At 41.3% G+C, this 26,300-nt stretch overlaps 2 protein-coding genes, 1 long non-coding RNA gene and 3 other non-coding genes across 10 annotated transcripts in view; all 6 read left to right on the top strand.

Moving 5' to 3' along the window:
- Positions 1-3,283: 3,283 nt before the first annotated feature.
- Positions 3,284-6,246, top strand: LOC113153316. 4 transcript variants are annotated; one of them, XR_003297969.1, is made up of 6 exons: positions 3,284-3,340; positions 3,916-4,035; positions 4,107-4,218; positions 4,806-4,877; positions 5,597-5,693; positions 5,778-6,246. It is a non-coding gene; the product is annotated as an uncharacterized LOC113153316 (long non-coding RNA). The 4 variants fall into 4 exon arrangements; XR_003297968.1 differs by having other exon boundaries at positions 4,121-4,218; positions 5,778-6,245; XR_003297967.1 differs by having other exon boundaries at positions 3,916-4,218.
- Positions 3,918-4,052, top strand: LOC113155537. Its single transcript, XR_003298145.1, has one exon. It is a non-coding gene; the product is annotated as a small nucleolar RNA SNORA9 (small nucleolar RNA).
- Positions 4,260-4,394, top strand: LOC113155540. The gene has a single exon (XR_003298148.1). It is a non-coding gene; the product is annotated as a small nucleolar RNA SNORA9 (small nucleolar RNA).
- On the top strand, positions 5,222-5,356 carry LOC113155539. Its single transcript, XR_003298147.1, has one exon. It is a non-coding gene; the product is annotated as a small nucleolar RNA SNORA9 (small nucleolar RNA).
- Positions 6,247-6,782: 536 nt separating the features above from the next.
- On the top strand, positions 6,783-9,572 carry si:dkey-154b15.1. Of its 2 annotated transcripts, none has more exons than XM_026347003.1 (2): positions 6,783-6,821; positions 7,678-9,572. In XM_026347003.1, exon 2 carries the CDS (start codon positions 7,678-7,680, stop codon positions 8,755-8,757), a length of 1,080 nt encoding a protein of 359 aa, XP_026202788.1. In that variant the 5' UTR covers positions 6,783-6,821; the 3' UTR covers positions 8,758-9,572. The 2 variants fall into 2 exon arrangements, with proteins under 2 accessions (XP_026202788.1, XP_026202789.1); XM_026347004.1 differs by lacking the exon at positions 6,783-6,821 and adding an exon at positions 6,892-7,267.
- Positions 9,573-10,954: 1,382 nt separating this feature from the next.
- The window catches only part of myo1g (myosin IG), a 34,968-nt gene continuing 19,622 nt past the window's right edge, over positions 10,955-26,300 (top strand). Inside the window, exons 1-18 of the mRNA XM_026348055.1 lie at positions 10,955-11,073; positions 11,328-11,430; positions 14,606-14,814; positions 15,159-15,252; positions 15,469-15,634; positions 16,272-16,325; positions 16,439-16,534; positions 16,666-16,782; positions 16,886-17,092; positions 17,238-17,383; positions 17,474-17,588; positions 18,151-18,321; positions 19,007-19,077; positions 22,897-22,971; positions 23,112-23,244; positions 24,669-24,835; positions 25,156-25,363; positions 25,813-26,036. Of these exons, the coding sequence (XP_026203840.1) occupies positions 11,336-11,430; positions 14,606-14,814; positions 15,159-15,252; positions 15,469-15,634; positions 16,272-16,325; positions 16,439-16,534; positions 16,666-16,782; positions 16,886-17,092; positions 17,238-17,383; positions 17,474-17,588; positions 18,151-18,321; positions 19,007-19,077; positions 22,897-22,971; positions 23,112-23,244; positions 24,669-24,835; positions 25,156-25,363; positions 25,813-26,036 (2,348 nt within the window). The 5' untranslated portion in view covers positions 10,955-11,073; positions 11,328-11,335. The remainder of the gene's footprint in view (positions 11,074-11,327; positions 11,431-14,605; positions 14,815-15,158; positions 15,253-15,468; positions 15,635-16,271; positions 16,326-16,438; positions 16,535-16,665; positions 16,783-16,885; positions 17,093-17,237; positions 17,384-17,473; positions 17,589-18,150; positions 18,322-19,006; positions 19,078-22,896; positions 22,972-23,111; positions 23,245-24,668; positions 24,836-25,155; positions 25,364-25,812; positions 26,037-26,300) is intronic.

Below are 26,300 nucleotides of genomic sequence, written 5' to 3' on the forward strand. Positions count from 1 at the left end.
TCTGAATCAAACCTCAATTATCGTCAATCTGCAGTCTTCACAAAGCCTCTCAAATCATTACGTAGTTTCGTAAGCGTAGCCAGGAGCTGCTGGATGAGGGAACCAGCTGGAGCCTCATCTGCACCTCAGCCCTCCTTGTTTCACGGACATAGCGTCCAATCAGACTGAAATGTGGGTCCACGGCAAAGTGCCCCAGAACACCAACTTTAACAGAAGGGGCCCTGCCAGTCGACATTTAAGTCAGCAAAGTTAAAATAGACACAGAGCTTGCAGGTCATTAGATTAGATTATTAAACATGGTGAAGTTATTTTTACTGTTTAAGAGACTTTTACATGAGATTTTTTTTATTTTTTATTCTGAAACTAATCTGCTTCGTGGATTTATCGAAACACAAACAAACCTACATGTAAAAAAAGTTATTTTGATAACATTTGATAATCAATGGAATTTTAGTCATTAATCAAGCAACATTGGCAGGTTCCAGCTTTTCCAGTTCATGGATATCTGTCTTTTTTCTTTGACGTGCATCACTGCAGATTGAATATATTGAAGGATTTTGGTAGGTTGGACAAGAAAAGCAACATGTGATTAACATGTTTAATGACATTTAGACCTAATGATTTGTTGATAAGCTCTATTAGTCATTAACCACCAATCGTTCATACAAGGCAGCATCTCCTGGAGCTCTGCAGTGGTCGTCAGCTGACACACACATTCACACAAAGGCATTACTCACATGCTGGCTCAGTATGGTGTAATGCCACTTACATAAATCTGTTTAAACAATCCCCTTTGTTATACACCGATTGCATGTATGATGTGAGGATGATGCAGGAGCTAAACATGTGGAGGACATAAATGAACCCAGCAGCTGGAATTACCTGACCTCTAAGGGATTCTGAGTAAAGTCTGTTACGTGGTGGTGATCCTCGGAGAGTCACCTTTAAACAAATCAGAGAGCAGTGACAACATTTGGAGCAGCGTTCATTGACTGTGTGCCAAAAGGCCTTTATGTAGATTAGAGGTCCTGCCTGGTGAATGAGTGGTTTCTATGATGAGGCTCTGATGTCTGACACAGGTTTGATTTAGAAAAATTAACCTCTCACCCTTTCAGCTTGAATAAGATTGGTGCCAAAATACGTCTATTTCCTTTTAGCACCACCTCTGGTTATTATAATATATCATATATAATAATATAAACATGTACAAAGTTATTATTTTGTCTGGTTTATGTGATGACAGAAATATCACAGAATAACTCAGAATCTCAAAGTTAAGGTTCACCTAGGAGCTTTCACACAGAATAGATGCAGTATGGTGGAAAACTTGCATGTTTGTGTCCACTGTCTGGTCGCTAACCGGGTCTCTCTGCTGTGTGGTTGTGGGCAGGTAGTCCACAGTCAGTCAATTTGCTGCATCCAGAACAAAGCTAAGACAGGCAAATGAAAACAAAACAGAAACAACTCTGTCAAAATGTCGACTTTAAAATCCCAACATGAGTAATGCATTGTAATCTGAGCCCCTGAAGTTATGGATTTGGTCTCTGAAAGACCCAGATTCCCCCTGAAATTGCAGAAAACACAACTTTTGCATCCAGAGCAGCAGATTCTGCCTTTTTGTGATACAGCGACTGACATAAAAGCTATTTGGCCATTGTTCTATTTTCGGATCTGTGTCCAGAGGCTGAAATGTGATTATCTGATTGTTCAAGGCTTCTTTTTTTCCAATTTCAAGCTTCCCCTGATGTGAACTGTTTATACTTTTATTGTCTTTATTGTACAGACATGTTCATGCAGCAAGACAGACTCAACAGAATTAATCCTGGGACATGGCTGAAATAGGATTATTCAAAGATGAAATTCCAATAGGTCTACAGTATATTGTTTGGTGGAGACTTAGGACACAGTAAAAAATGGATTATTCAGTTTTTTATTATTTATAGCTTAAACAGAGCAGTGTTGCTGACGTGTGACCTAACTCCAGCTTTGTTTTTATAAAACACACAAACTTCCTCTACGATTCCAGTCATGCACAAAAGTGAGGAGCAGATAAAACGGCTCGTGTGTTTATTCAAACACAGATTCCCATTGTTAGTTTTGCATTTTATCTGTATGCCAACCATGTCATCTGGGCAAGTGGTCGTCATCCCTGCAGGCAAACAAAGCTGAAATTCATCCTGTGCGTCTGCTGATGGTGTGGGTCACAACAGCCGGCCAAGCAGAAGTCTGCTCCTCTATGGCCTCTATTGTTGTCCTGCAATGCAGTCTGAGTCATCGGCCATGAGCATCCTCCTCGTGGACGCTCCGAAGGTGCCAACACCCACAAATAACGTCTGTCCACTAGGTTACAAAATGGTTAGTTGTAGCAAAAAAGCACTTGATATACAGTATGTGTGCAGGGATTTCATTCTCAAATCCTGCATTTGAAAAACACATTGAACTATGTTCCCAAATGTTAAACATTTTAAATGAAAGATTGTTACAGATCCTGAACTGTGATGATTTGTTTTTCCCATTAGCTGCAGTTGTGAAATACATTTACCATGTTGTCTTCTGATACATCTGACTATATTATTTATATTTCTTGTATTTTTAGCTCTTTATTTCATTAGGAAGACTTTTCCATCATCTTAAAAAAGGCCTTCAGAGCAACTGGATCCATTTATAAACTGACGTTTATAAATGGACTTACTGCATTAATGCACAGCCTGACTAACTTTTAAGAAACCATGTCTTATCAGCATTTCCCATTTACTTCATTGCTTTCTCCACATTTGTACTGGGACTGTTTTAACTTTCATGCACCAACATCTAGCTAAACCCTGTGTATAACTTGAGACAGTAGTTAAGTCTGCAGGTAATAGTGGCTCCTGTGGTTCTCTGTGGAGCACTTGATATCGATCAGTTTCTGGCTGAATGTGCTCCTCGGTCCAGTGCCAGGCCTCCTGATTAGTTTTAATGATAATAATAATAATAATAATAATAATAATAATACAATTAGGTAAATCTGAATAAGTAAGGGGGAGATCATCTTAAATATTACGGTGTATTAGTGCCACAACATACAAAATAAGTGTTTATATCAAATATGTATTATTATATTATATATGTAGTATTTCTGGTATTTGTTAATTGTGGGTAATCCTCTGCCTTCATAGCCACACATGCGTTAAGAGGCGCGGTTCCCTGATCCAACATGGCGGACGAGTAGACGTAAATTTAAATATCCGGCTGCCATCTTTGATCTTTTGCTGCCCCCTGCCGGGCGACCCCGTACCCCTCTCATACCACGTCACATCCGGTCCGGTGCTCCAGTCGGAGCGTGTCGGTGGAAGTTAAGGTTTGTTAATTTAATCTGTTTCCATCTTATTTTAATCATCAAGTTTACAAAGTTTCTCACTTTGGAAAATATTCGTCGAAGCAGCTATTTGTGATAAATCGCGGTTTTGTTGAGGACATGTTGTTTATAAAGGGTTAAAATCGACGAAATGTGGACGGTGTGTTTTAGCTAGCTGCAGCACAAACATCAGTTTTAACATCAGTTATTTCTAATTTTTAGTTTTTTAACAGACTGAATCTTTTGTGCAACATTCAGCATCAGAATAGAAAAATATGAGTGGTTTTAATTACTAATGCGGAACAAAATTACTGATTGTGGTCCATGTGACTTCACGGAGTCCTGGTGAACTCACGTTGTTCAACACTGTTTATTCCCACTATCGCTGTTTAGATTAATTAAGTCAATTATTTAAGTGTTATTTCTTATTTTAGAAAAATTCACCCACTCAGACCAGATTTTTAAATGTAAAAATTGGCAACTTTGCATGTTTTCTTAAATTGTAAACATTTGTTTTGACTCACACAGACATTTGATATTGATATATTATTTATTATTATTATTATTTATCATTATAGTATTGCAGACCTTTCCAGCGAGGCCGAGCCTGCAGTGGCTCTGTCCTTTCCTGTAGTGTCTGCTAGAGAGATGTGAGGCTGTTTGAGGCCCTGCTTTGACTCTTCATAGCAGGGTTATAGGTAAACCTCAGACACACCTTTGTGCTAAATATTGTGAATGTTTAGGTTAAGTTTTATTAAAGTAAAGTCAGATGTTGTTTTTCAGGACTGCAGAGATGAAGCTGATGGCTGTTTTACTCAGACCCCCTGACTGACGCTCATCTGATGCTCATGTAGAAGTTTAACAAAATGCTGAAAATTCAGGTTTGTTTATCTTTTTAAATGGGATTTTACGATTTTTAGTGGTGCAGCCCTTTCCAGCGAGGCCAAGCCTGCAGTGGCTCTGTCCTTTCCTGTAGTGTCTGCTAGAGAGATGTGAGGCTGTTTGAGGCCCTGCTTTGACTCTTCATAGCAGGGTTATAGGTAAACCTCAGACACACTGTAAAATTATCCATCTATTAGGTGTTTTTTGATTTAGAGTGAAGCCTTGTAGTGAAAATATGTAGTTTAGTTTTGTTCTCTGTAGACTGTAGGTAAAGTAGTGCATGAACATGATTCTTCTAACGGGGAACATTAGATTAATGAGACAAAACGTTACTGAATAAAACAGTAGAGCAGCCCCCCAGTGGATCATAATAACTGGTTCCACTGCTCCTCCGTTTAGTTTTATTGGGCCACATGTGGAAGACAAACTAGATATTGCAAACACAGATGGTTTTAGTTGTCTAATACGATGAAGGACACACAGCTGATTGAAACTGTATGTGGATATGTAACATTTGTAAAATGTCTAATTACAGTTAAATGTTGTCAAAATGTTCACCACTAAACAAAGTGTATATCTTTCACAGGACTAAAATGAAGCCGGGCTCTGCTCCGTTCAGACATCCTGACCGATGGATTTAATAATTATTTAAATCCAGGTTAGTATTTAAAAACTGGATTTTATATCAACATCCTGCTGTGTCTGAAGGAGCTGCTTCGCATGTCAGTCTTATTTAAAATTCCTAAAGTTCTGCTTTTAACATTGTGCATTGCCTGTATGAATGTTGGTAGTTGAGTTTTAGCCCAGCTTTACCAATGTTTTTAATTTCTAACTGTTGTCTAATTAGAGATCTATCTTCACGTTTTTAAATGTCCTGTAGCATCTAAAGCCTCGAAGTAGCTAATAGATTAAGTCATTTCTCCAATCAGCTGAACGGTATGTTAGGATGTAGTATATTAGTTCAGTGCTCACATCAGGAGACTTGTAGAACAGTCTGGTTTTGTGCAGACCTTTCCAGCGAGGCCGAGCCTGCAGTGGCTCTGTCCTTTCCTGTAGTGTCTGCTAGAAAGATGTGAGGCTGTTTGAGGCCCTGCTGTGACTCTTCATAGCAGGGTTATAGGTAAACCTCCAACATTTGTTGTTTCAGAACAAAGTGCTTGTTGCACTGCGCTTGATTTCAGCCAGTATCTTATTTATTGAAATCTGTTTTTTGCTCTACATTGGATCTGAAATTCATCAACAACATATTTGATGTTGACCTCTTTACTTTGAAAATCTTCTTTAGCAAAAAACGTGCACTTGTAGACTTAACTGCCAATAAAATTGTACAGACCAGACCTGTTATATAAAATGTCTGAATGTTTTCATCCTCTCCAGGGCTTTGCTGCCACCAGACGGCTGTAATGAAACAAGTTTCTTACTAATCAGGCACAAAGCTTCAGGGTTTCTTCAGTACGATAAGACTTCGACACAGGTGAAAATTATTCTGACAAAGGAGTTTGGTTTTTGTTTGTTTTTATAAAAGACATCTTTTGAACTTTCTCTTTGTTCTTTGTAGGTTTCATCTTGGAAGGCGGAGAAGCAGTTCATCTGCTGCGAAGAAAATCTGTATCGGGATTTATTTATAATTCAATTTTAATACCACTTATAATACTGTATGCATCACTTTGAATATAAAATGATGATCAACCAGTAAAGCAAGTAAACAAGGATCTAGTCTGGCTCCTTTTGTGTTAATCAAAGTCGTGTAAGAGGAAAAAGTAACAGCAAATTGTACTAGAATAGTAATATGTAATGTTGATGTTGCAGTTTAATATGAAACTGATGAAATGAATTGGTATTAAAAAAACTACTGATGAGGAGTCGTGTGTGATGGAAGTCAGGATGTCTGTAAACTGGGAAGAAACTTTTTAAGATGCATAATTTGCTGTTTGTAGTGCAACACAGAAACATCCTCAGGATATGGAAACAGACACAAACATCCAGATAAACTGAACAGACACTCAGTGACCTCTTTATTATTATTATTATTATTATTATTATTATTACACCTGTAATATCTAATGTCACCAATACAGTAGGTCAAACGGGTTTATCCGTCAGGTTATTAATGTATTTTTACTGTAACGTGTTAAATGTCTTGTGGTCTGTGGTGCATAATATTGAGATGTTTTAAGGTCTAATCCACAAACATGGATGAAAACTCGTGAATGACAACTTGTTAGAAGGGGAGTGTTTTACTAAAGGTGATTATCTTCACATGCAGCTACTATAACTATATATAAACTATACTACAGTCATTTACTGTAAATATCACTAAGGTGATATTATTTTGGTGTTTTTGTAATGTTTAAATGTATAAACGACCTTTTTATTGGATGTTTACAGGTGTACCTAATGAAGAAGCTTCATGCATCTGCTGTCTGTCTTTGATTTAAATGAATAATAGATCATTTCTATCGGTGTTGAGGATAAATGTGAAATCTGCGATGAACTGATTTAAATATATTTAAATGTTGAACTAATGACCTCGGAGCGGACGTGACGTGTTCAGTTTCGGTTTCATCAACACTGGACAGAAGTGAAGTGATGAAGTGAACAGGTGAGAAAAGTTCAACCTGACAGGTCAAAAGTTAAAGCTTCAGTGTTTAAAGTGCTGTTTGTTCGTCTCAAGCAGAATATGAAAGAAATAACCTGAAAAAGTAAAAGTTTCGTGGTTTTTCACACCACTAATGAGTTTTTATTTCTCAGATAGTTCAACTTCTTCTCTTAAATCACTGTTATTCACAGTTTCCATCATAAATTGTCTCGATTCGTTGACAGAGATTTAATTTTATCTGCTCACCTGAAACTTCACTTTCACTTTCGACGAAACGTCTTAGATCCTGTGTCAAACACACGCTGAAGATCACATGTGGGTTTATTTGAGCCGTCTCTGTTTTTTACATCATGATGGAGAAATAGGGGGAAACGTGTCTGAGGTTCGGGGGTTTCCAGATGTTCGTCCAGCTGTCGCACAGACTTTGATCGTGTCTGAGGAGCCGCAGGGTGAATAATGGAGCTGGGTCCTATTAAAAACATTAACAGTGTCCGACAGTCGCAAAAACAGCTAAATAAACTAGTGCAGGTTGTTTTGTGTAAAGTTTTAATCTGCATTATAAATAAATTGGTTGGTTTTAGGATTATTTACTGGTTGGTGACCTCGTGTCGCCCTCTACTGGCAACAACAGTGCATTTCAGGAAAAGAGGCATTTATAGAGGAAAGGATAATTAGCTCTAGAATAGATAAAGATCAGTATATTATTGAATAAAAATGTTCGTATTTATTTTTTGGGCTACATAATTAGCTCCTCTGAGCTTTAGTTAATCAAATTAAAAGGATAAAGGGAATTAAAACACGTCACTGGTTGTCTCTAAACTCTCTAACTCTCCTTCTGTTCTTCTCCCTGTTTTCTCAGATGGATTTTCCAGTGGAGGCGACGGTTCATTTGAATTATTTTCAAGATGAGCGAGAAGTGGTAAAAATCCTGAGGTCGCATGGATTTACAGTGGAGGACCGCGGGACAGATGAGGTGCGTGTGCAGGGTTCGTTTTTGAAGCTCAGATCTGTGAAGGCCCGTTTGGAGCAGCTGCAAAACCAGAACGACGTGCACTCATCCTCTCGTCTGCCTGTTTCCTCTGGAGCTATTCCCAAAAACTACTACAGCAGCAGATCAGTGTCACACAGTAACAGAGACACAGCCTCTCCACCCTCACCCAACACCTCTGCACCTCAGGTGTCAGGCGTTTCCTACAATCATCCAACTTCTGTGCAATATAGACCAACGTCTTCTCAGCATCGAGGTGAGTCCTTTGTTGTGGACGGAGATGTGTTTAAGTACGCAGATCAGCTCAGGAGGAAGGTCATGGACAACATCCTTCACAGCCATGAAGTTAGAATGAGAGTGAATGAAGCTGATGAAAGCTTCCAGATCTCTGTAGAGGGACACAGAGCGAAGGCAGCTGCTGGTGAACTACAGAGGTTCCTGAATGATCTGAGCAGATCCCTGCGCACACAGGAGGTTCCTCTGAAGGACATGGATCACAAAGGTGTGGCCGTCCTACAGGGAATTAAGGAAAAGGGCAACATTCATGACTCTGTACTCGTGTGTGAGATGAAGGACAGGCTTCACCTCATAGGACCGTCCGATAAGAGCTTTGAGTTAAAGCAGAGGCTGTCAGGACGTGCAGGAAGGACGTTTGGCAGAAACTCCAGGAAGAGGAGCAGCTCTGTGCCAGCAGTCAGTCGGAAGAACAGGGACGGAGGTAAGCTGTCTGCAGTCGGAGCTGCAGGTTACTCCCCGTCAAAGAGTAAAGGTGATGACTGGGAAGATGCTGAGCCTGGGGGGGCAGCTTCAAGGAGGAGAACCCACTCTGAGTCCCGTGAAAACAAACAGGCCAGAAGTAGAAGTGGAAACCTGCAGCAGGAGACGGAAAACAAGCTCCAGCCTCTTGAAACCACAAAGTATCCGCAAGCCATTACTACAAAGACTTCTTGATCCAAAAGAGGTGTCGAAAATGTGTAAAAGTTGGTTTAAGAAATAAAAACGGGCAGTGAATATCCGATAATGAAGGTAGACAGCACCAGAACTGTTCTAACAGAAGTCAGGAAACACTCTTCTTCCATTATGCTTCTTCTTCACGGAGTGGGCGGGAAAAAAACAAACCTGATCCATGTAGATTCAACTGTACGGCCGTACAGGAAGATAAGGCTGATGATTATAATATGAATATAATATGATTATAATTATATAATAATATAATTAAAGTCATGCATTCAAAATGTCTCTGAAGTAAAAATATTATCAGCAAAATAAGCACAAAAGTCCTCACGCAGCATAATGATGCATATGATGACCTCAGTGTTGCTGCTAGAGAAGCTGGACTGTAATTTACTTTATTTAATGAAACCTTGGCTGCAGTGATGATTTAACTAAACTACTTTAACTTTATTTTCAGATTTATATTTTTTATTATTTGTATTACTTTGTTGAGATCTGTTTTCTCTTTGACATGACGGAGTTACATTCTTCTAAAACACCTTCATCATGTTGTAAAAAATAAAAAGTGACGATTTTTAATTACTGTAGTTTATTAATATAATCTTATCTCGGACTATAATAATCATAACTAATGATATTAAACTGATTCTGCAAAGTATACGTACAAAATATAATGCAATGGAAATACTCACATAGAAGCACAGCACCTGAATAAATGTAATTTACCTCACTTCTGTACACTGGATAACACGAAGAGCTAAAACAGAGGAAGATGTGTGGAAATGAATGACACTATTAATGACTATTAAAACTCTAACAGTGAAGTAAAGACTGTGTGGTTTCAAGGATCTTTGAGTGTTAATGAATTCACACGTTGTTGTCACTGTAACTCCTGAACGTGACGTCTAGATGGAGACAGAGAGAGGAACAGGCAGCAAGAACTCACAGGAAATGGACAAAGACGAAAAAGTCTAGAAAAGAGTTGTATGATGTAGAATGATGATGTAGATGACTCTTCAACAAACAAGTGTCTTCTTCTCTTTAAACGTATGGTTTTCATTCAAAGATGCTGCCCACACTTGCACAGATTCTAGAGAAACTGCCGTGGATGCTGCTCGTCATGGAAAAACCTCTTTTCTGAGGCATCAACTGAGCTGCTGGAACAAGCTGGGGAGCTGCCAGCAGCAGATGTTGAGGGACTGAAAGTCAATCGTACCACAGAGATAGCAAAAGTGGAAAAGTTCATTATGCAGAAAGAATTATTTTCAAACTGTATCTTACTGATTACGATTCCTGCAGCTTCTGCAGAAAACTGCAGCTGGTAACGTACCAGTAGGAGGAAAGAGGTAAACTCATGTTGATTTTTAATAATATGTCAATTTTATCATTAATCAGAAAATTATAACCACGGCTTTTTAATGAAGCAAACTAAACGAGTGACTAAGTGAAATATATAAATAGGATTATACTCATGTACAAGTACATGTAATTGTACTTGCAGTGCAGACTCACCATTTTAATTTTAATAGTACTCATACAGACGTAAAAGCATAGTTCAATATATTAAAATTATAAGGGAAACATTTAGGCTTAAGTGCAATGACACCTTTAAGTTAAACTATTGACGCCAGTCACCAAAGGTAAAAGTACTGTTTGTGCAGAATGGCCCATTTTACACGAATTAGTACCATATTATTAAATTATAATCACTGATGCACTAATGTTTAATGATGCAGCTGGTGGATGGAGCTTCTCTTAACTAACTTATACACTGTTACATGGTGCAATATTTGTTTCTTCACAACAGGGATCAATGAAGTGTCATGCTGAATTGTTGGAAATATTAACAATAGTTTTCAAATGATACTGTCTCTGAGTCGTTTAGTGAAAGATTAGGATCTTGAAACTTCTAGAAATGAGTTTGATTAAAAGGTCAAATGCTTATTTGCATATTAGTCACTATTGCTACATGATCGTGAAGTTTCAGCGAGTTGAGAACCTCTTGTTAAGAGAGAAAGAAAACCCGGAGGGACACGATATACAGTCGATGCCAAGTTCAGAGAGGAAATGCCACGGTCCCTTCCAGGAGATAAAAGCCATTTTTCTACCCTCGAATTTGCAAGGTTAACTGCTCTTGTCTGGCTGTGTGTCAGATGTGGGTCCCTGTTTCTGGGAGGAAAAAGATACACCAGCAAACAAGTCTGAAAAGCAAGGGAGCTAAGTCTTACAGAGAGACTGACAATCGTCACTGACAGTTTAGAAACTCAGAGGCTGTGTGACAGGAAGACAGAGACAGAGGAGGATGCAGAAGTGGTATGAGTTTTTAAAGATAGCTTCCTACTATTTATATAGGTCCGCATGCAAGCTAGAATGGCTGACTGACAGGCTGATGACGTGCTGCAGCTTGTAGACACCCTGCACACCCTTAAATCCTCCGGAGAACCCGCCCATTTCGCTCACTACCGGGCCCCAGAAGTCAACTGTACTTCTCTTTCTTTCTTCCTTGAGCTGCTTTCTGTTCCTCAGTGTCCTGTCTGTCTTTTATCTTGGGTTGTTTTTGTGACTAGATACAGGCATGGCGGAGCTGGAGGGCCTGGAGTTTGGGAAGTCAGACTTTGTGCTCCTGGATGAGGTGACGATGGAGCAGTTTATGGAGAACCTGAAGTTGAGGTAAGGCCAGAGATACAGTTAGAAGAGGAAGGGAGGGGAGAGCAGCTGGGTCCCAGAGATGCAAGGGCTTGCGTTTCATTCATATGTAGTATGAAACACCATATAAATATAGAAAATGTTGTATTTCTTCATGTCTTTGTTGAGCTGCCGGTAAAATAAGTGGGATTAAAGTGGAAAAAGCCGGTTAAACTGTCTCTGACACTCACAAAGTTAGAAAATATAAACGTATGACACCTGTACAATGTTACAGTAGTACTGCATTACCACGTTGGCATTATCTAGAGCTAGAGGCTAATAAGTGACATACAGATGAAGAGAAGAGACAGACATGAGTCACTTGAGTGACTTTCCCGCTCGCCCTCGGGGTTCGGATATAAGCTTGTGGTTGATGTGATCATTACCACGTTAAGGTGGCTGTCATCTGACGCAAATGAAGCTCGTAGCACTATGAAACACCTAAAACACCAAACGCGTCCACCCCTCTCACAGCACGTTCACTTGACATGCTCGTCTCAGGCCTCTAAAGCTCTGTCAGGTGTGTCAAAGCTCTCCAGAGAGCCTCCTGTCTCTGAGTCCTGACAGCTTTTTGTTTTTTCTTGACCATTCTCACTTCCTCAGTGTTTTTAACTGAGGCTTCCTGTCCTCAGTTTAAACTGTAAGGAATCACATTGGTGCTCAGACACATGATAAAACTAATGTCACACAATAGGAACATTTTTCTTATATTACTCCATGTGCACCCAGGGTTTCATCACACAGCTTGATCAGACTTGTCTGGTGACAAAGCTTAAGCATGTGCTTAGGTTTGTGTTGTGTCTCTTAGATGTTCTGTGTCTACCTGTCTGCTCAGGTGTTTCCGTTTTTCTTTCTTTAGCTTTAAAACATATGAATGGATTTTCATGTAGGTTGGAAGATGATGCTGCTCTCCAGTTTTTGCATCTCTACTGTGACTGGTCATTTTTCAACCGTGACTCCTAAAAATAAGTTTCCTGTGCAACTGAACCACAAACACAATGATGTTTTTGTAGCTGGTGAATAATAGGACCGAAAAACCACAGTTCAGGTTGAGTTTAGCAGAAAATGCACTTTGGTTTGGTTAGAGAAAGATTGTGTTTTTGTGAAGTTACTGTCATTCTTTTACTTTATTAGGTCAGACAATATGTTTGTCTGTGCAAATATACTGTATTGTATTGAAAGGTGAATCACCACCGTTGTATTTATTTATTTATCCATCGATTTCTATAAACTGTACAAACCCATTGAACACATTGTACACACATAGAGTTCTTCTAGCTTTATACCCCTTTAATTTCTTATTCATCTTACGTCGTTACAGTTTCACTATAAGAGCGGATATTTACACAGAAAAGATGACTTGGCGTTATTGACTTGACCTGAATTCAGTTAATTTGTTGTTGTTCAACGCATCAGTCCAATAACTAGTTACAATTACATTCCCCACAAAAACGTAATTGTGTTTGCAGCTTTGTTAGATCAACAGCTCAGGAGCTGCTACATAAATCTGTAGCAGACAAAGATGGGTCCTCATGAACTCCCACATGATAAAGTCAAGTTTTCTACAGACCAAAAATAAAAGTGCTTTCAGGAACTCTAAGTCAGCTCAAGTGGTTGGAGAGATTCTCGATGGGGAAGATGACCTTACTGTAAACCAAATGTAAATTACAGTAAGAATAGCTGCAGATTGAGGGTTGTGACAATTCATTTACTTTACTTTACTTTGCACACATTCACTAGCTTCTGCAATGGCTCAACATTTGTTCTCGTCCAGAGTTGAATAATTTTTTTGCCATGATCTTGTCTTGATGATGGGAGAGTTGGACCAACACACAAAGTCTGCTTCAGCACATCCCAAAGATTCTCAGTGGGGTTCAGGTCTGGACTCGAGTGTCATGCTCCCTGAACCACTCTTTTACAATTTGATCCAGATGAATCCTGACATTATCATCTTGGAATATACCCATGACATCAGGGAAGAAAAAATCCATTGATGGAATAACCTGGACATTCAGTATATTGAGGTAGTCAGCTGCCCAGCAAGTAAAACTCCTTGTTAAACTACTTGCTGGGCATAGTGATCCCTTTATATTTATGATATTATTTAAACACTCTTACTGACACATTAACACATACACAGTATCTTAATGCGACAGCAGGTTGAGGTGGAGCTAAAGAAAACTACTTTATACTCAGTCTTGTGCTCTGATGATGTATAAGTAGTGCAGATGTTCACCTTGGTGGAGTCCAGTCGATGCCTCTAGTTCAGGGTCAGGTTAATCAGACTCACCTGATGCTCAGTCAACACACTTTGACCTTTTACACTATTTATGCAACAATAACAACAGAAAAGAAGGATAATTTCATTTAGCAGGTCATTTTACACTTGTGACACTCAACAGACCTACAGGAGGTTACACAAGGCTGTGACGCCCTTTGAACCACAAGTTTCATTTCCTGCTTTCAGTGTGTACACACACTTGTGTCACTTCCTGGCAGCTACAGATGACATAGGTATGTGTGACAATTTATGGAACTCATAGCTCGAGGGTTGGTGTGAAACTGTCATATGAAGCTAATTAAAATGCTTCTTTTTCAAGCAACCATTTTAGCTGTGAATCATTCACACTTTTTGTCTCAGTCACATCTGTGACTGAACAAAAGAGGATTAAGATCTCATTGCAAATGATAATGATGACACTTGGCAGATTTGATTTTCTTCCTCCAAAGTCAGCAGAGCTATTTCAGTATGAAAATAGGTGAAAACCCTTTTGTAATTATGTTGCTCAGCTCAGAACAGGTATAGTAATGGAGCTAACAAGGGAGCGTGACGTTAGCTGTTGTGGGAGCAGCTTGACCTCCATTAAGACAATCCATCGTGTGGGAGACGCTCCAGGAAGCATGGGGTGAAATCTCATCAGGTGATCTTAAAAAATCGTCAGATAGATCGCCTAAGGCGTGCCGGGCTGTTATTGCTGCAAAAGGTGGCAAAGTTTGAAGAACACAGTCATCATTTCATCAAAACCATAATTTCTATGTCAAACCTTTGAGTGGTAGTGTGTACAGATGTTAAACTGTATGCACACACAGTGTTTGCAGTGTTGCTGCATGTGTGTGAATTTCCACCTTGATTAACATGCGTTGACCTTTGTGTGGACAGGTTTGATAAGGGTCGCATCTACACCTACATCGGAGAAGTCGTCGTCTCAGTTAACCCATACAGACAGATGGACATCTATGGGAAAGAGACCATTGAAGCGTACCGGGGCCGGGAGCTGTATGAAAACCCTCCTCATCTGTTCGCAGTGTCCGACGCCGCCTATAAGGCCATGAAGAGACGAGCCAAAGACACATGCATCGTCATATCAGGTCAGTCAGACCGTCTTACTATGTGTGAACATCCTGCTACACTTTTAAATACTCTGACACTTCTCATAGTCAATATGTGAACCTGGTACTTTAGTACCTTTAACTTACTTACTCAGTGTGTTTTCCTTTGGTGAACACACTATTTACTGCATGCTCATACATCCTGTACTCATGTATGTAGGCTCATTCATTTAGTATAAATCTGCTGTTGATGAGTACTCATTTCTCAGATAACACTTTCAGTTTCTTCATACAGGCATAAAAAAAAGGTGAAATATTGTGATGCATGGATGTTCTGGTTTCCCGTCAGTGCTGTGAAGTGGTGGTGTGTTTTTCTGTTTCAGGTGAAAGTGGTGCAGGAAAAACTGAAGCCAGTAAATACATCATGCAGTACATAGCAGCGATCACAAACCCAAGCCAGAGGGCGGAGGTGGAGAGGTGAGTGAGACTAAATGTGACTGTTCTCATGTGATAATACAACAGGAAACATTAAGACAGCACTGTGAACAGTTCAGTGTTGTTGTTTTTCTTCAAGACAAACGATTGAACAATGAGAATTTCATGTGATCATTAATCGTCTGACTCCATTTTCCCCTCGCTCATGGCTGTTTCTCACACGTTTCCATCAATGATAACCACAACGTGATAAATCAGTGTGAAGAACGTGCTGCTCAAGTCCAATTGTGTCCTCGAGGCCTTTGGGAACGCCAAAACAAATCGCAATGACAACTCAAGCCGCTTCGGCAAGTACATGGACATCAACTTCAACTTCAACGGAGATCCCACCGGAGGGCACATCAACAACTACCTGCTGGAGAAGGTGAGAGGAGGTGGGACAGGAAACAGGACCCACAGAAACAAAGACATAATGAGTCCATCTCTGTGGAAAAGTACTGAAAGTTCTCCTCATTTAGTTTTTAAATTACTTCTTTTCTCCTAAATATGAATGTTTCATGAGGTGATGACAAAGAGGTGTGAGGAACATCCATGAATAGATGTGCCTGTGAAGCTGCGGCTGCTGCTGCTGCTGCTGTGTGCTAATGAATGGCTCACCTGGGGGCACTCGATGCTGCCGTATTTATCTGTTCTGTTAAAGAACCGTCTGGCACTTAGAGCCAGTGTGAATGATGAAGCCATAGTTCATTCTCCGAGGGCAAAAAATAACCACGCTGTTTCTGAGCTCTCCTGTTCCTCTAACACATATTTGGTAATATAAGAGTTTATCTGTTGGACCAACAACAGGGAGTTATTTTGACAAGTGGTTGTGGATTTTTCCTACTGCTACAGAAGCGTGGGCCGTCCAGCGCAGCTAAATTATTTGCACTACCTCCTGCACATCTGGACACTTAACTTCAAGAAGTGACTCCACACTAGTCATCAGAATAGCTATCCAACAGTGTAAGAGTTTCTGAGGATGGATGTTTGATTTAACACTACAATCTGTTCTCCTGTTCAAGTCCAGAGTGGTCCAGCAGCAAGACGGGGAGAGGAACTTCCACTCATTTTATCAGGTGAACTCTAATCTGCTCTATAAAACAAACAACAAAACTAACATCTGGTGACTTGCTGCTACACTAGTTTCCTCTGAATAATCAAATCACACAGGCACTTGTTGTTTTCACAGTTACTGCGTGGAGGCTCGGACGAAATGCTGAAGTCGTTTAATATACAGAATGATCCTGCAGCTTATGTCTATACCAAAGAGGGAGCTGCGATTGCTGTGAGTGCATCTGTACATGTGTAGCTGAAGCTATTTCAAAACACTGAAGAAGAAGACTCCAACCTTTACCTTTACTCCTATAGATTTGTTGGAAAAACCTTCCCTTATTCAAAATCCGTCTTCTTTTCCAGACTTCCAACAACGATCGCTCGAGCCACAAAGCTGTGATGAATGCTCTGGAGGTGATCGGATTCTCAAAGGAGGAGATTAATTCTATCTATCAGATCCTGGCCTCCATTCTACATTTGGTACAACACCACACGCTTGGTTAAAAACTGGGAAGGATGTTTATGTTACAGAGTTATACCGGTAGCAGCGAGGATTTATCAGCTGTAATGGTTTCCTTTTCAGGGTAATGTTCAGTTTGAAAGTGATGGTGAGAGCGTTCAGATCCGGGGACTCGACGCTGTGAACCTGATCTCTGACCTGACAGGCACAGACAAGGAGATCGTCAGTAAGAGCCTGCTGTACAGAACTGTGGCCACGGGGGGCGGCGAGGTCATCGAGAAGGGTCACACGGAGCACGAGGCCTGCTTTGGACGGGACGCTTTTGCCAAGGTGCTGCTTACATGTTCTGCAAATCACCAATCAGGACAAGTTTTAACAGATTCATCCTTTTGCAGACGCACCACAACATCAACACTGTAACATGTAGATTCCCTTTGGTATGTTATTGTTGCATCATTTTCCGTCCTTGCTGCAGGCTCTCTATGAGAGACTTTTTGGCTGGATTGTTGGCCGCATTAATGCTGTCATCGAAGTGAAAGACTACAACCCAGTGCTTCATGGGAAAAACACAGTCATCGGTGTGCTGGATATCTACGGCTTTGAGATCTTTGACAACAACAGGTGGGCGTGTTGTGAAACTATCCTGTGTCTATTTACGTAAAGGGAAGATAATGTTGCTCAAGTGTTTGTTCTTCCCCTGTTGTTGACCAGTTTTGAACAGTTCTGCATCAACTACTGCAACGAGAAGTTGCAGCAGCTTTTTATTGAGCTGATCCTCCAACAGGAACAAGCAGAATACCAGAGAGAAGGCATCACCTGGCAACATGTGAGAAACGCAGACAAACAAACAGTAGCACATGAACACGAGCCGCGCTGTGTCCACATCGGTGCTTGCTCAAACACAGAAATGTTTTCACATTGGCAGATTTAATGCAGAGGTTTAGAGCCATTGTAGGCAAATACACAGGTTTGTTTCCAAACAGCAGGATGCAGCAGCTCTTTCCTATCGTATGTTGGTCAGGATGCAGATATTTATGATCAGATTAGAGGATTCCCTTACTATTGATAGCCCACTTGCAGATCAGACTGTTAACTACTTAATGAATTATCAGCAGATGCACTGATGAAAAACTTAAGCTGTTATTGCCGAATAGTTTTGGCAGCTGTGGTTGATTGAGACATGATGAAAACAATGTATAAAGGAATCTACTCACACACTTTATGACTACACGACCATGAAAATCTACAAAACCACACACAGGGCACGGTTAGGACATGTGCGTATATTACAAGTCCCATCCTGTCAGAAAAACACACAAGTAGAAAACTCACATGCAGCTACACAAATACAACCCATTTATTTTAACAGTCGTACTGTTTATATGCAGATTAACTACTTCAACAACCAGATCATCGTTGATCTTGTGGAGCAGTCTCACAAGGGGATCATCTCTATTCTCGATGAAGCTTGTCTCACTGTTGGTAAAGTCACTGACACCGTCTGCCTGGACAGCATGGACACCAAACTGGCTCAGCACCCTCACTATACCTCCCGTAAGGTGAGCATGGTGCACAAACGACCTCTCAGACTTCATCTCTCGTCCTTGGAATCACATTTTCAAGCCATCAACAATATGTAAATTGAAGGAAAATGAAAAGTCAACCCTGTTGACCGCATGTTTGGCTGCAACGTTAGAGTTTGCACTAAATGATAAGTGAGGTCAAAAGGTCATTTTCAGAAACACTCCCATTAAGCTCCTAAGTGAAAGCAGAACATCTTAAACTGCTCAACATGAAACTGAGCAGAAAAGGATGTTAACTTGATTTAGTAGGAAGTGAAGGTTCATTGCTGACATATCCTCCTCTAACTTACAGTAATTCTGAAAGAAAACATTATGACATTTTATATGAAACCAACATTTGAGCTGCTGATACTTGCTTTAGTTGAAAAAAGAACAATTACATCTTGCACTTTCTAACTGAAGGAAGGTTTGATTGTAAACACGTGTAAAGTAAAGATTCAAGCACAAAACGGTGCAGTTTTGCTTTGCTGCCAGTAGAGAGCAGAGTTTCTCCAATGTTTTTCCATTGGTGCTGTTTCAGAAATGATTTCAAACAACAGGGCACTGAGTTTGCAGCCACCATTCCCTCCTGGTGAAGCATGTTTATAATGTGCGTTTAATGAGACTAAATTGATTCCTCACTGTCGTCTCTGAACTCACGCTGTTCTCTCCCCATTTCCAGCTCAGCCCCTCTGATAAATCCATGGAGTTTAAGAAACACTTCCGTATTCGCCACTATGCTGGAGACGTCACGTGAGTCTCTCACACATTTGCACCATTTGTTATGATCATCTGCTTCAGCTCCTGCCAGTCAGGGGTGAAAGCCTTATAATCCTTTTAAAACAGGTCAGTTTAGGACATTGGCAGTAGTGAGTGTGTTCGTAGAGGGATTCCAGTGGTGCACAGTGACCGTGTAGTAAACTACATATTGACGTTTATCATTAATTACCTGAAAATACATTCCTCGCATCCTAATCAATGATGTTTCACTGTGGATAAAGGAGAGATTATCATCGTTTAACACAATCAACGATCACAGATAAATACTTCATATGTGTGTTTTGCATGCATGCTTGATGGCAGGAAGGAAATCGGACTTTAAATATCTTTGTCTTTTTTTAAATGGCTTTTTTTTATCATTTCGGTTCAAACCACGGTTTTAAATATCTGGTTAAATCCATCCAGTTTGATATAAATCATGATACATTCTTCTGAGGTGACAAACATACTGGGCCTAATTTAAACATGAGATGTTTCATATATTTATAAATATATACATATGTGTTTATAATACTTTGTATGCAACAGTGCTAAATGGTGTTAGTGGTTGTTTAGTTCATTTCTCACAGACTAGAAATGAAACACTCGTCTTTTCCTTGTCCACCACTGCTCCACTTCCCTAATATGTTCGCTGGATTTAAACGTGGCCAGACGAGGCCCCTGGCCAACAATCATCTGCCATGGCTTTGGTTTCAGAAGATCCTCACAGCTCACGTGTACTGCCCTCAATCTAGAGAGGGGAAGGACACTAATATGTCAAGGGAACACGAGCGCAGGAGGAGGAGGAGGGATGGAGCCAGCTGATGAGACCATTTTGGCTCTGAGAGTTGTAGTAATAATCAAGAAGCGTTTCTTTAGGCCGTTTGACTCGGGGAAATCCAGGCTAAGACGATGTTCATCCGTCTTTGAAGCTCAAGCTTGATCTCCCAGACAGTGTTTCCTCCCATTTCCCTCCTTCATGCTGCCTCTCAGTAGTACAATGGTAAAATAAATAGTATGTAATGGATAGTAAAGTGGAAAGTAAAGCTCCTTTAGGTTTCATAGAAATTAATAATACGTTTCAGTTAATAGCCTCAACTAGCAGTGCTAACGTTGCTCCATAACCTCTGGATGTGTGTGAAGTCATCAATCAATTAGTGCTGTTTATGCTGCACCCAGGTGGCCAAAAAGTAGTTACTGCTATTTGATTCCTTCTTATTCCGACATATTTAATAGATAAGATGACATTGTAGGTGCTAAATGTAAAAAACAGCATATGTTAAATAAAAAAAATTGAAAAAATACAAACTTTATTTACATGGAAAACCATGAGATAGACAGTGCATGTTATTTACAGGAGAGCTAAAGCTAAAAGGTTGTACAGGTAATTTGCAGAAGATGCGTGACAGCTCAGTCGGTGTAGACTGTACGCTGAGTTCACCTTGCACACCTGTAAATACTCTGACGTGTACTTCCTGCAGAGCTGACGTCTTTCAGTGAATACACTTCTGACCACCGTTACCGTTAGTGTAACGAGCTGGATCAGCGTGTGTGTGACAGACCTGCAGTAGTAACGACAGATGGCTGTCTCTGTCACCGCGTGTCCCCGTCACTGGCCTCATTTTGTCTCAGGGTCACATCAGGGTTGCTCCAGCTGAGCTGTCACCCCTGGTATATTACTTCCTGGTGGCACTGGCCCCTCATCATCCCCTGTCCCATCCCATCCCATCACATCTAAGTCTGTCTTTACTCTGGCTAAATATACACTCATCCTCTCTACCCGCTGGTCCGCCCTCCCTCCACTCTCACCAAACCACTACCACAATCACAAGCTCTGACCTACTTCACTCGCTTCTTCTCCTCTTTTCCTTCCCACATCCTGTTTCCTCTTTTTCTCCCCTCGCCGCACTGCTACTCTCACCTGGCTCTGCTCGCCTTCCACATTTTTAATTCCCTGCAGTATTTCAGCGTGCACATGCAGCACTTTGGGCAGTCATAAGATATATCATATCCCCTTACTGCACTGCTTTGTATTGCAAGAAATCCCACATCTTTGTTGCCTGGTTATCTCACTGTGGTCTCTCCTTCACCTTGTACCACACCCCCCTCTTCTAGCACCAGCCCTGACCTTCATACTTAAATATACTTTCCTATAAATCATCCTTCTCTCTCTGGGGAGCTGCTGCCTTTGTCTCTGCATGTCCTCTCCTGTCTGTCTTGTCCCAGCGACTGTACTGTCATTGTACATGAGTAGATGTGTTTTGTTATTTTGTTTCTGAGCGCTCGCTCTCTTCCTTTCACACTCTGTCTATTCGGTGAGCTTCCCAGAATCTGGTCAGGTGGTTTTGGCACCCATGAGCCAAGGGGACACATCTGTCACATCCAGCCTATGCTTCTTTGCCTCCAGATGTGACGGCCTCGCACACAGTCACAGACAACATGTGACAGTGTGTGTGTGTGTGTTTGTGGTGTGTGTGTGTGTGTGTGTGTGTGTGTGTGTTTGTGTGTGTAGGGAGGATGCACAGAGAATATGTAGAAGAAATGTGTGTGTTGAAGAAAACTGGAGCTGCTGTGATGGTGGAGACTATGTTTAATCAAGTACTGCAGTTGTGAGGTGTAGTAGAGTTCTATTTAACCACAATAAAATGTGGTGCTACTTACCTCAGAGGAACTACAGAATAGTTACTAGTTACTGGATGAAGATTTTAAATGGATGATAAAATACAGAACTCCTTGTCCCAGGGTTCGGGTTGTCCAGATGTTCTCTGTCTTTTTCTTCTTCTTCTCTCTTTAGGCGTCGCTACAGCAGATCATCTGTCTCCGTCTCACTCTTTTCAACACTTCTTCCTGTTACACCGACTTCCTGCATATCGCTGTGGTGCTCCATGAACCTCCTCCTTGGTCTTCCACGGAGGAGGTTCATCTTCCTCTTTCCCTTCTCTGGCTGCACCATCTTCAGCATTCCTCCTCTTTACAAGCCCAAACTATCTATTCCCTCTAATCCAACCTGTCCTAGCTGCTCTGTCCTTCTGATATACTAATTTATTATCGTGTCCGTCCTTCGCCAACGGGAATCGCAGCATCTTCCACGACGTACAACACAGCTGGTCTCACTACCATCTTCTAAACCTTCCCTTTCACTCTTGCACATACCTTTCTATTACAGATCAATCCTGACACTCTTCTCCACCCGACCTGTACTTTCTTCTGCTAAATGTAGCATAAACACTGGATAACACAGATTGAAAAGCATAAAATCATCTTTTTAAGTAAAACATGTTAGTACTTCTTCCACCGTTGCACAATTTGTGCGTTTTGTAAAGAGCTAAAGAACTGAATGTGCTTCTGAGCCGGGCATCCTCACTGTGCATGAGAGAGGTTTATCTGAGGCAACGCTTACACTACATCAGGCTGTTATCCCGGGGCTGCACGGCTTATGTAACTGTGCCTTACAGTGCGCCCGTGACCTCCCACTGAAGCTTCACCAAACCCAAGTGAGCAGTTTGAAAAAAGGGCAGACAGATTAGTTTGTAGACAGTTTAGCTTTTTTACCAAAACGTGAGCTGATGGGGGGAATTTGACCACGGTCCTAATGTGTAAATCGACTAAGCAGCGTGACTGTTACTCTAATCCTCTCGCCTGAGGACTGTGAATCATTTGGAGCAGAGAGTGGACTCTGTTAACGGGTAATGACCCTTTTAATGAAAGATACTTACTATTTAAACTGTTGCTTTCTGTCTGACCTGCTTGCTTCCTGAGGCCTCCCTCCTTGTTTGAATTACTCATCCTTCTCTCCCTCTGTGTCTATTCCAGATATTCCGTCGAGGGATTTCTGGACAAAAACAAAGACCCGCTTTTCCAAGATTTCAAGCGTCTCATGTACAACAGGTGCCAAATGTTATTTAAGTTGTGATGCTCTTGACAGTTCAGTAACTAGGTTAAGTGTATAAGTGAGTTTCACACTCTGGTGGCCTACTTGACGATGTCCTCTCTTTGGTCTTTGCCCCCTTTACTTGTCTCTCTCATAGTGCCAACCCGGTCCTGAAGGAGATGTGGCCAGATGGTCAGCTGAGCATCACAGAGGTCACTAAACGACCTCTGACCGCTGCCACCCTCTTCAAGAACTCCATTGTGGCCCTGGTGGATAAACTAGCCTGCAAGGTCAGTGGCTTCGTCTTGTGATTGACTTCCAGTTCACAACAGCTAGTGTCTTTATTTTAGCAAATTTTATGTGTGTGTTTGAAAAAATGTTTTGACTTATTAATAACACTTTTATTTTTATTATATTTTTATATAATTTCATAAAAAATGGCTTTGTATGGAATGGGTGCAAATCATGTGCACTGGAGTCTTGTTATGTTGTTTATATTTTCAGTCTTCTTCCGACTCTGGAGGATGCTCTGCACCAGTCTAAAAAGCTATTCTGAGGCTGTACATGTGTGTGCGTGTGTCTTGATTCATCACCATGCGTGACAAACTGTGGAGCGAGAAGCAGCATGCAGCTGTCCGGCAGGAACATGTTATACATAGCAATGTGCTCTATTTGGTGTCAGAGTTACTGTTTTCACTGGTTGCTTCTCCTCCTCCTGTTTGACTGTGAGCGGAGTTGGGTGGAGGGTGGTGAGGAGGAGTTGGTGCTGGACCCCGAAATGTTCCGCTCGCCTCACCTGGCCGCTGAAGTCTGACATTTCCTGCTGTTATTTTGGGATGGCCTGCTGTCAGGCTGTTGTAGCCTCTCATCTCAGTGTGGCTGAGATAAAATGAAAGGAAACTCCCCTGGCAACTGTTTTCTTCCCTTCAGGTCACATTGAAAGAGCAGATGCTTTCTTCAACTGCCATTCGGGAGCTCCTGTGCCCAGTCTGCCCACCTTGTTTGCCCCCAGTTCCCATTAACTGACTCTTTGAGTTGAAACTAAGGGCACACATACCCATGCATCATTGATGGGATGCACGCCGGCGTAGGGGAGACCTCAGAAAGTGCTCACTTTGTTCGGACTTGGTCATCTTTTATAGAGAGAGAGTGAACAACTGTGAAAACACAGCAGCAGCATCTGTCTCTCAGAGATCCCTCTCAATGTGCCGGTGTCCAGCCATAACGCCACACCGGTGACTTCTTCTCTGTTTTAACATGCATTTAAATAAGCTCGTGTGCTATTTGTTCTGGGTGTGTTATGAGCTGTTGCTGCTCGCTGCAGCATCTGCTGAAATATTCTGCTGATTCCGATCAAGGCCACTGAACTCACTTTGCCATTTTGTGCAGCTCGGCTGTGACTCACTGACAGTTTACAAGCTGGGTTTAGTTTATTTACTCGCACAGTGATGAACACAGCAGTGAGAAAAACACCAGAACATCAAAAACAAGTGCAAGTTTTCACAGGTGATGCAACAAGAGTATCATGAACAAATATTGCCTCAGTCCACACTGAATCAGTGTTGCTGAACCAAAATGTTTCATTCAAGTGTAAAGTTATTGTATTGTTCTGTAAAGATTTCCTGTGGTGTGATGAGTTGATACGTTACAGGTCCATAATGGGATGTAAACAAAGTGCACAACAACTCTATTAACTCTTTGTTCTGTCTTGTAGGAGCCATACTATGTGCGATGCATAAAGCCCAACGAGGTGAAGTCACCGGTGTTATTTGATGAAGCTCGCTGCCGGCACCAGGTAGCCTACCTCGGCCTCCTGGAGAATGTGATGGTGCGCAGGGCGGGCTTTGCCTACAGGCAGCACTACACTCGGTTCCTGCAGCGGTAAGAGAACGTGTTTGCTGTGTCGAGAGGCTTTGTGAAGCAAGACTTGTTCAGTGTTTCAGCTCCTGTCTCTCTACTACTTCTGGTTTAACACCTGCAGCGTTGAATGTACCAGTGCATTTGATTTCAGTACACACATATAGAGACTATAGAGAATTTTAAAAGTTAACATTATTGGCTGGAGGTCAAGCTAACAAGTTACAGTTCAGGTGAACAGTGAACTTATGCACGGCTTAAGAAAAATTTTTGTAAAAGTTGATTGACTTTATTGACATAATGGATTTATGCCCCTTTAAATAAACCAATTCCTCTCTCCTCAGATATAAAATGACGTGTGAGTACACCTGGCCAAACCACCTGATGGAGTCGGACAAGGAGGCTGTGGAGATCATCATCACCCAACACGGTTTCCAAGACGACGTGGCGTACGGACAAACTAAGCTGTTTGTTCGAACGCCGCGGACACTTTTCACCCTGGAACAGGAGAGAACGGCCCTCATCCCCATCCTGGTGCTCTTCCTGCAGAAGGTCAGTCACTGTAGTACAAGTATTCTCTGTTCCTGTCGCAGGCAGCTCGGATCATATGATTACAGTTAATCACCTACAGCATTATCTTCTCCACTTTCCAACTTCTGGGTTTCAGAGTGGAGATTGCAGTTTGCCTCAGCCTCATGAATATGTGGCTCCTGGTTATGTTTTACTGAAAATCATCTGTCAGCTTGAATCCTAATTTCCTAGAACAATAATTGTGATAATTAATGAGATCCTGAGCTCAGTTATATTAAAGTCAGTTACTTCACATGCTCAATGAAATACCCATACCCCTTCTCTTTCCCCTGACCTACTTTGAGGACTCTGCAGTGAAGTTTGCAGCTCTAACTGGAGCACAAGTCTTCGCCACAGCAGGACACAGAGGCGCCGTCTTTCTTCTCTGTTGCTTTGTGTCTTTAACATCTTTGTTTTTCTAAAACTTGAAGGTGTGGCGTGGGGCTCTAGCTCGTATGAGGTGCAGGCGGATGAGGGCCATCTACGCCATCATGTGCTGCTATAAGCGCTACAAGGTGAAAGCTCACTTCTGGGAGGTGGAGCGGAGGTTCGCTAATGTGCGAACTATGGCCGACTATGGGAGGAGTGTGGAGTGGCCGACCCCTCCTGCAGCTCTGTCCCAGTTTCACAACAACACAGTCATGCTGCATCGCAGGTCAGATCCCTTAGATTTTACTTTGCACTCATTGTCTATAAAGTGAGATTAACCCACTTATGTCCAGAATTATGAATCTTCTAGCTCTAACTGTATCTGTACATGTGTCACTCTTCATCTCACGCTGCAGAGAAGTTTGCCCAAAATGTCAAACTATTCCTTTAAATACAATGAATAACTTAAATTAGGAGTGTGTGTTTGTTTGTGCGTGAGTGGGTTCTGGATTAATAAGAATATGTTTTGGCACTGCAGATAGATAAAGTC

This window comes from Anabas testudineus, chromosome 11, assembly GCF_900324465.2.
Source record: "Anabas testudineus chromosome 11, fAnaTes1.2, whole genome shotgun sequence".
NCBI classification, from domain to species: domain Eukaryota; kingdom Metazoa; phylum Chordata; class Actinopteri; order Anabantiformes; family Anabantidae; genus Anabas; species Anabas testudineus.

Bases quoted from the DNA above. Each gene is read 5' to 3' on its own strand.
- si:dkey-154b15.1 (XM_026347003.1), top strand. From the start codon at position 7,678: ATGGATTTTCCAGTGGAGGCGACGGTTCATTTGAATTATTTTCAAGAT.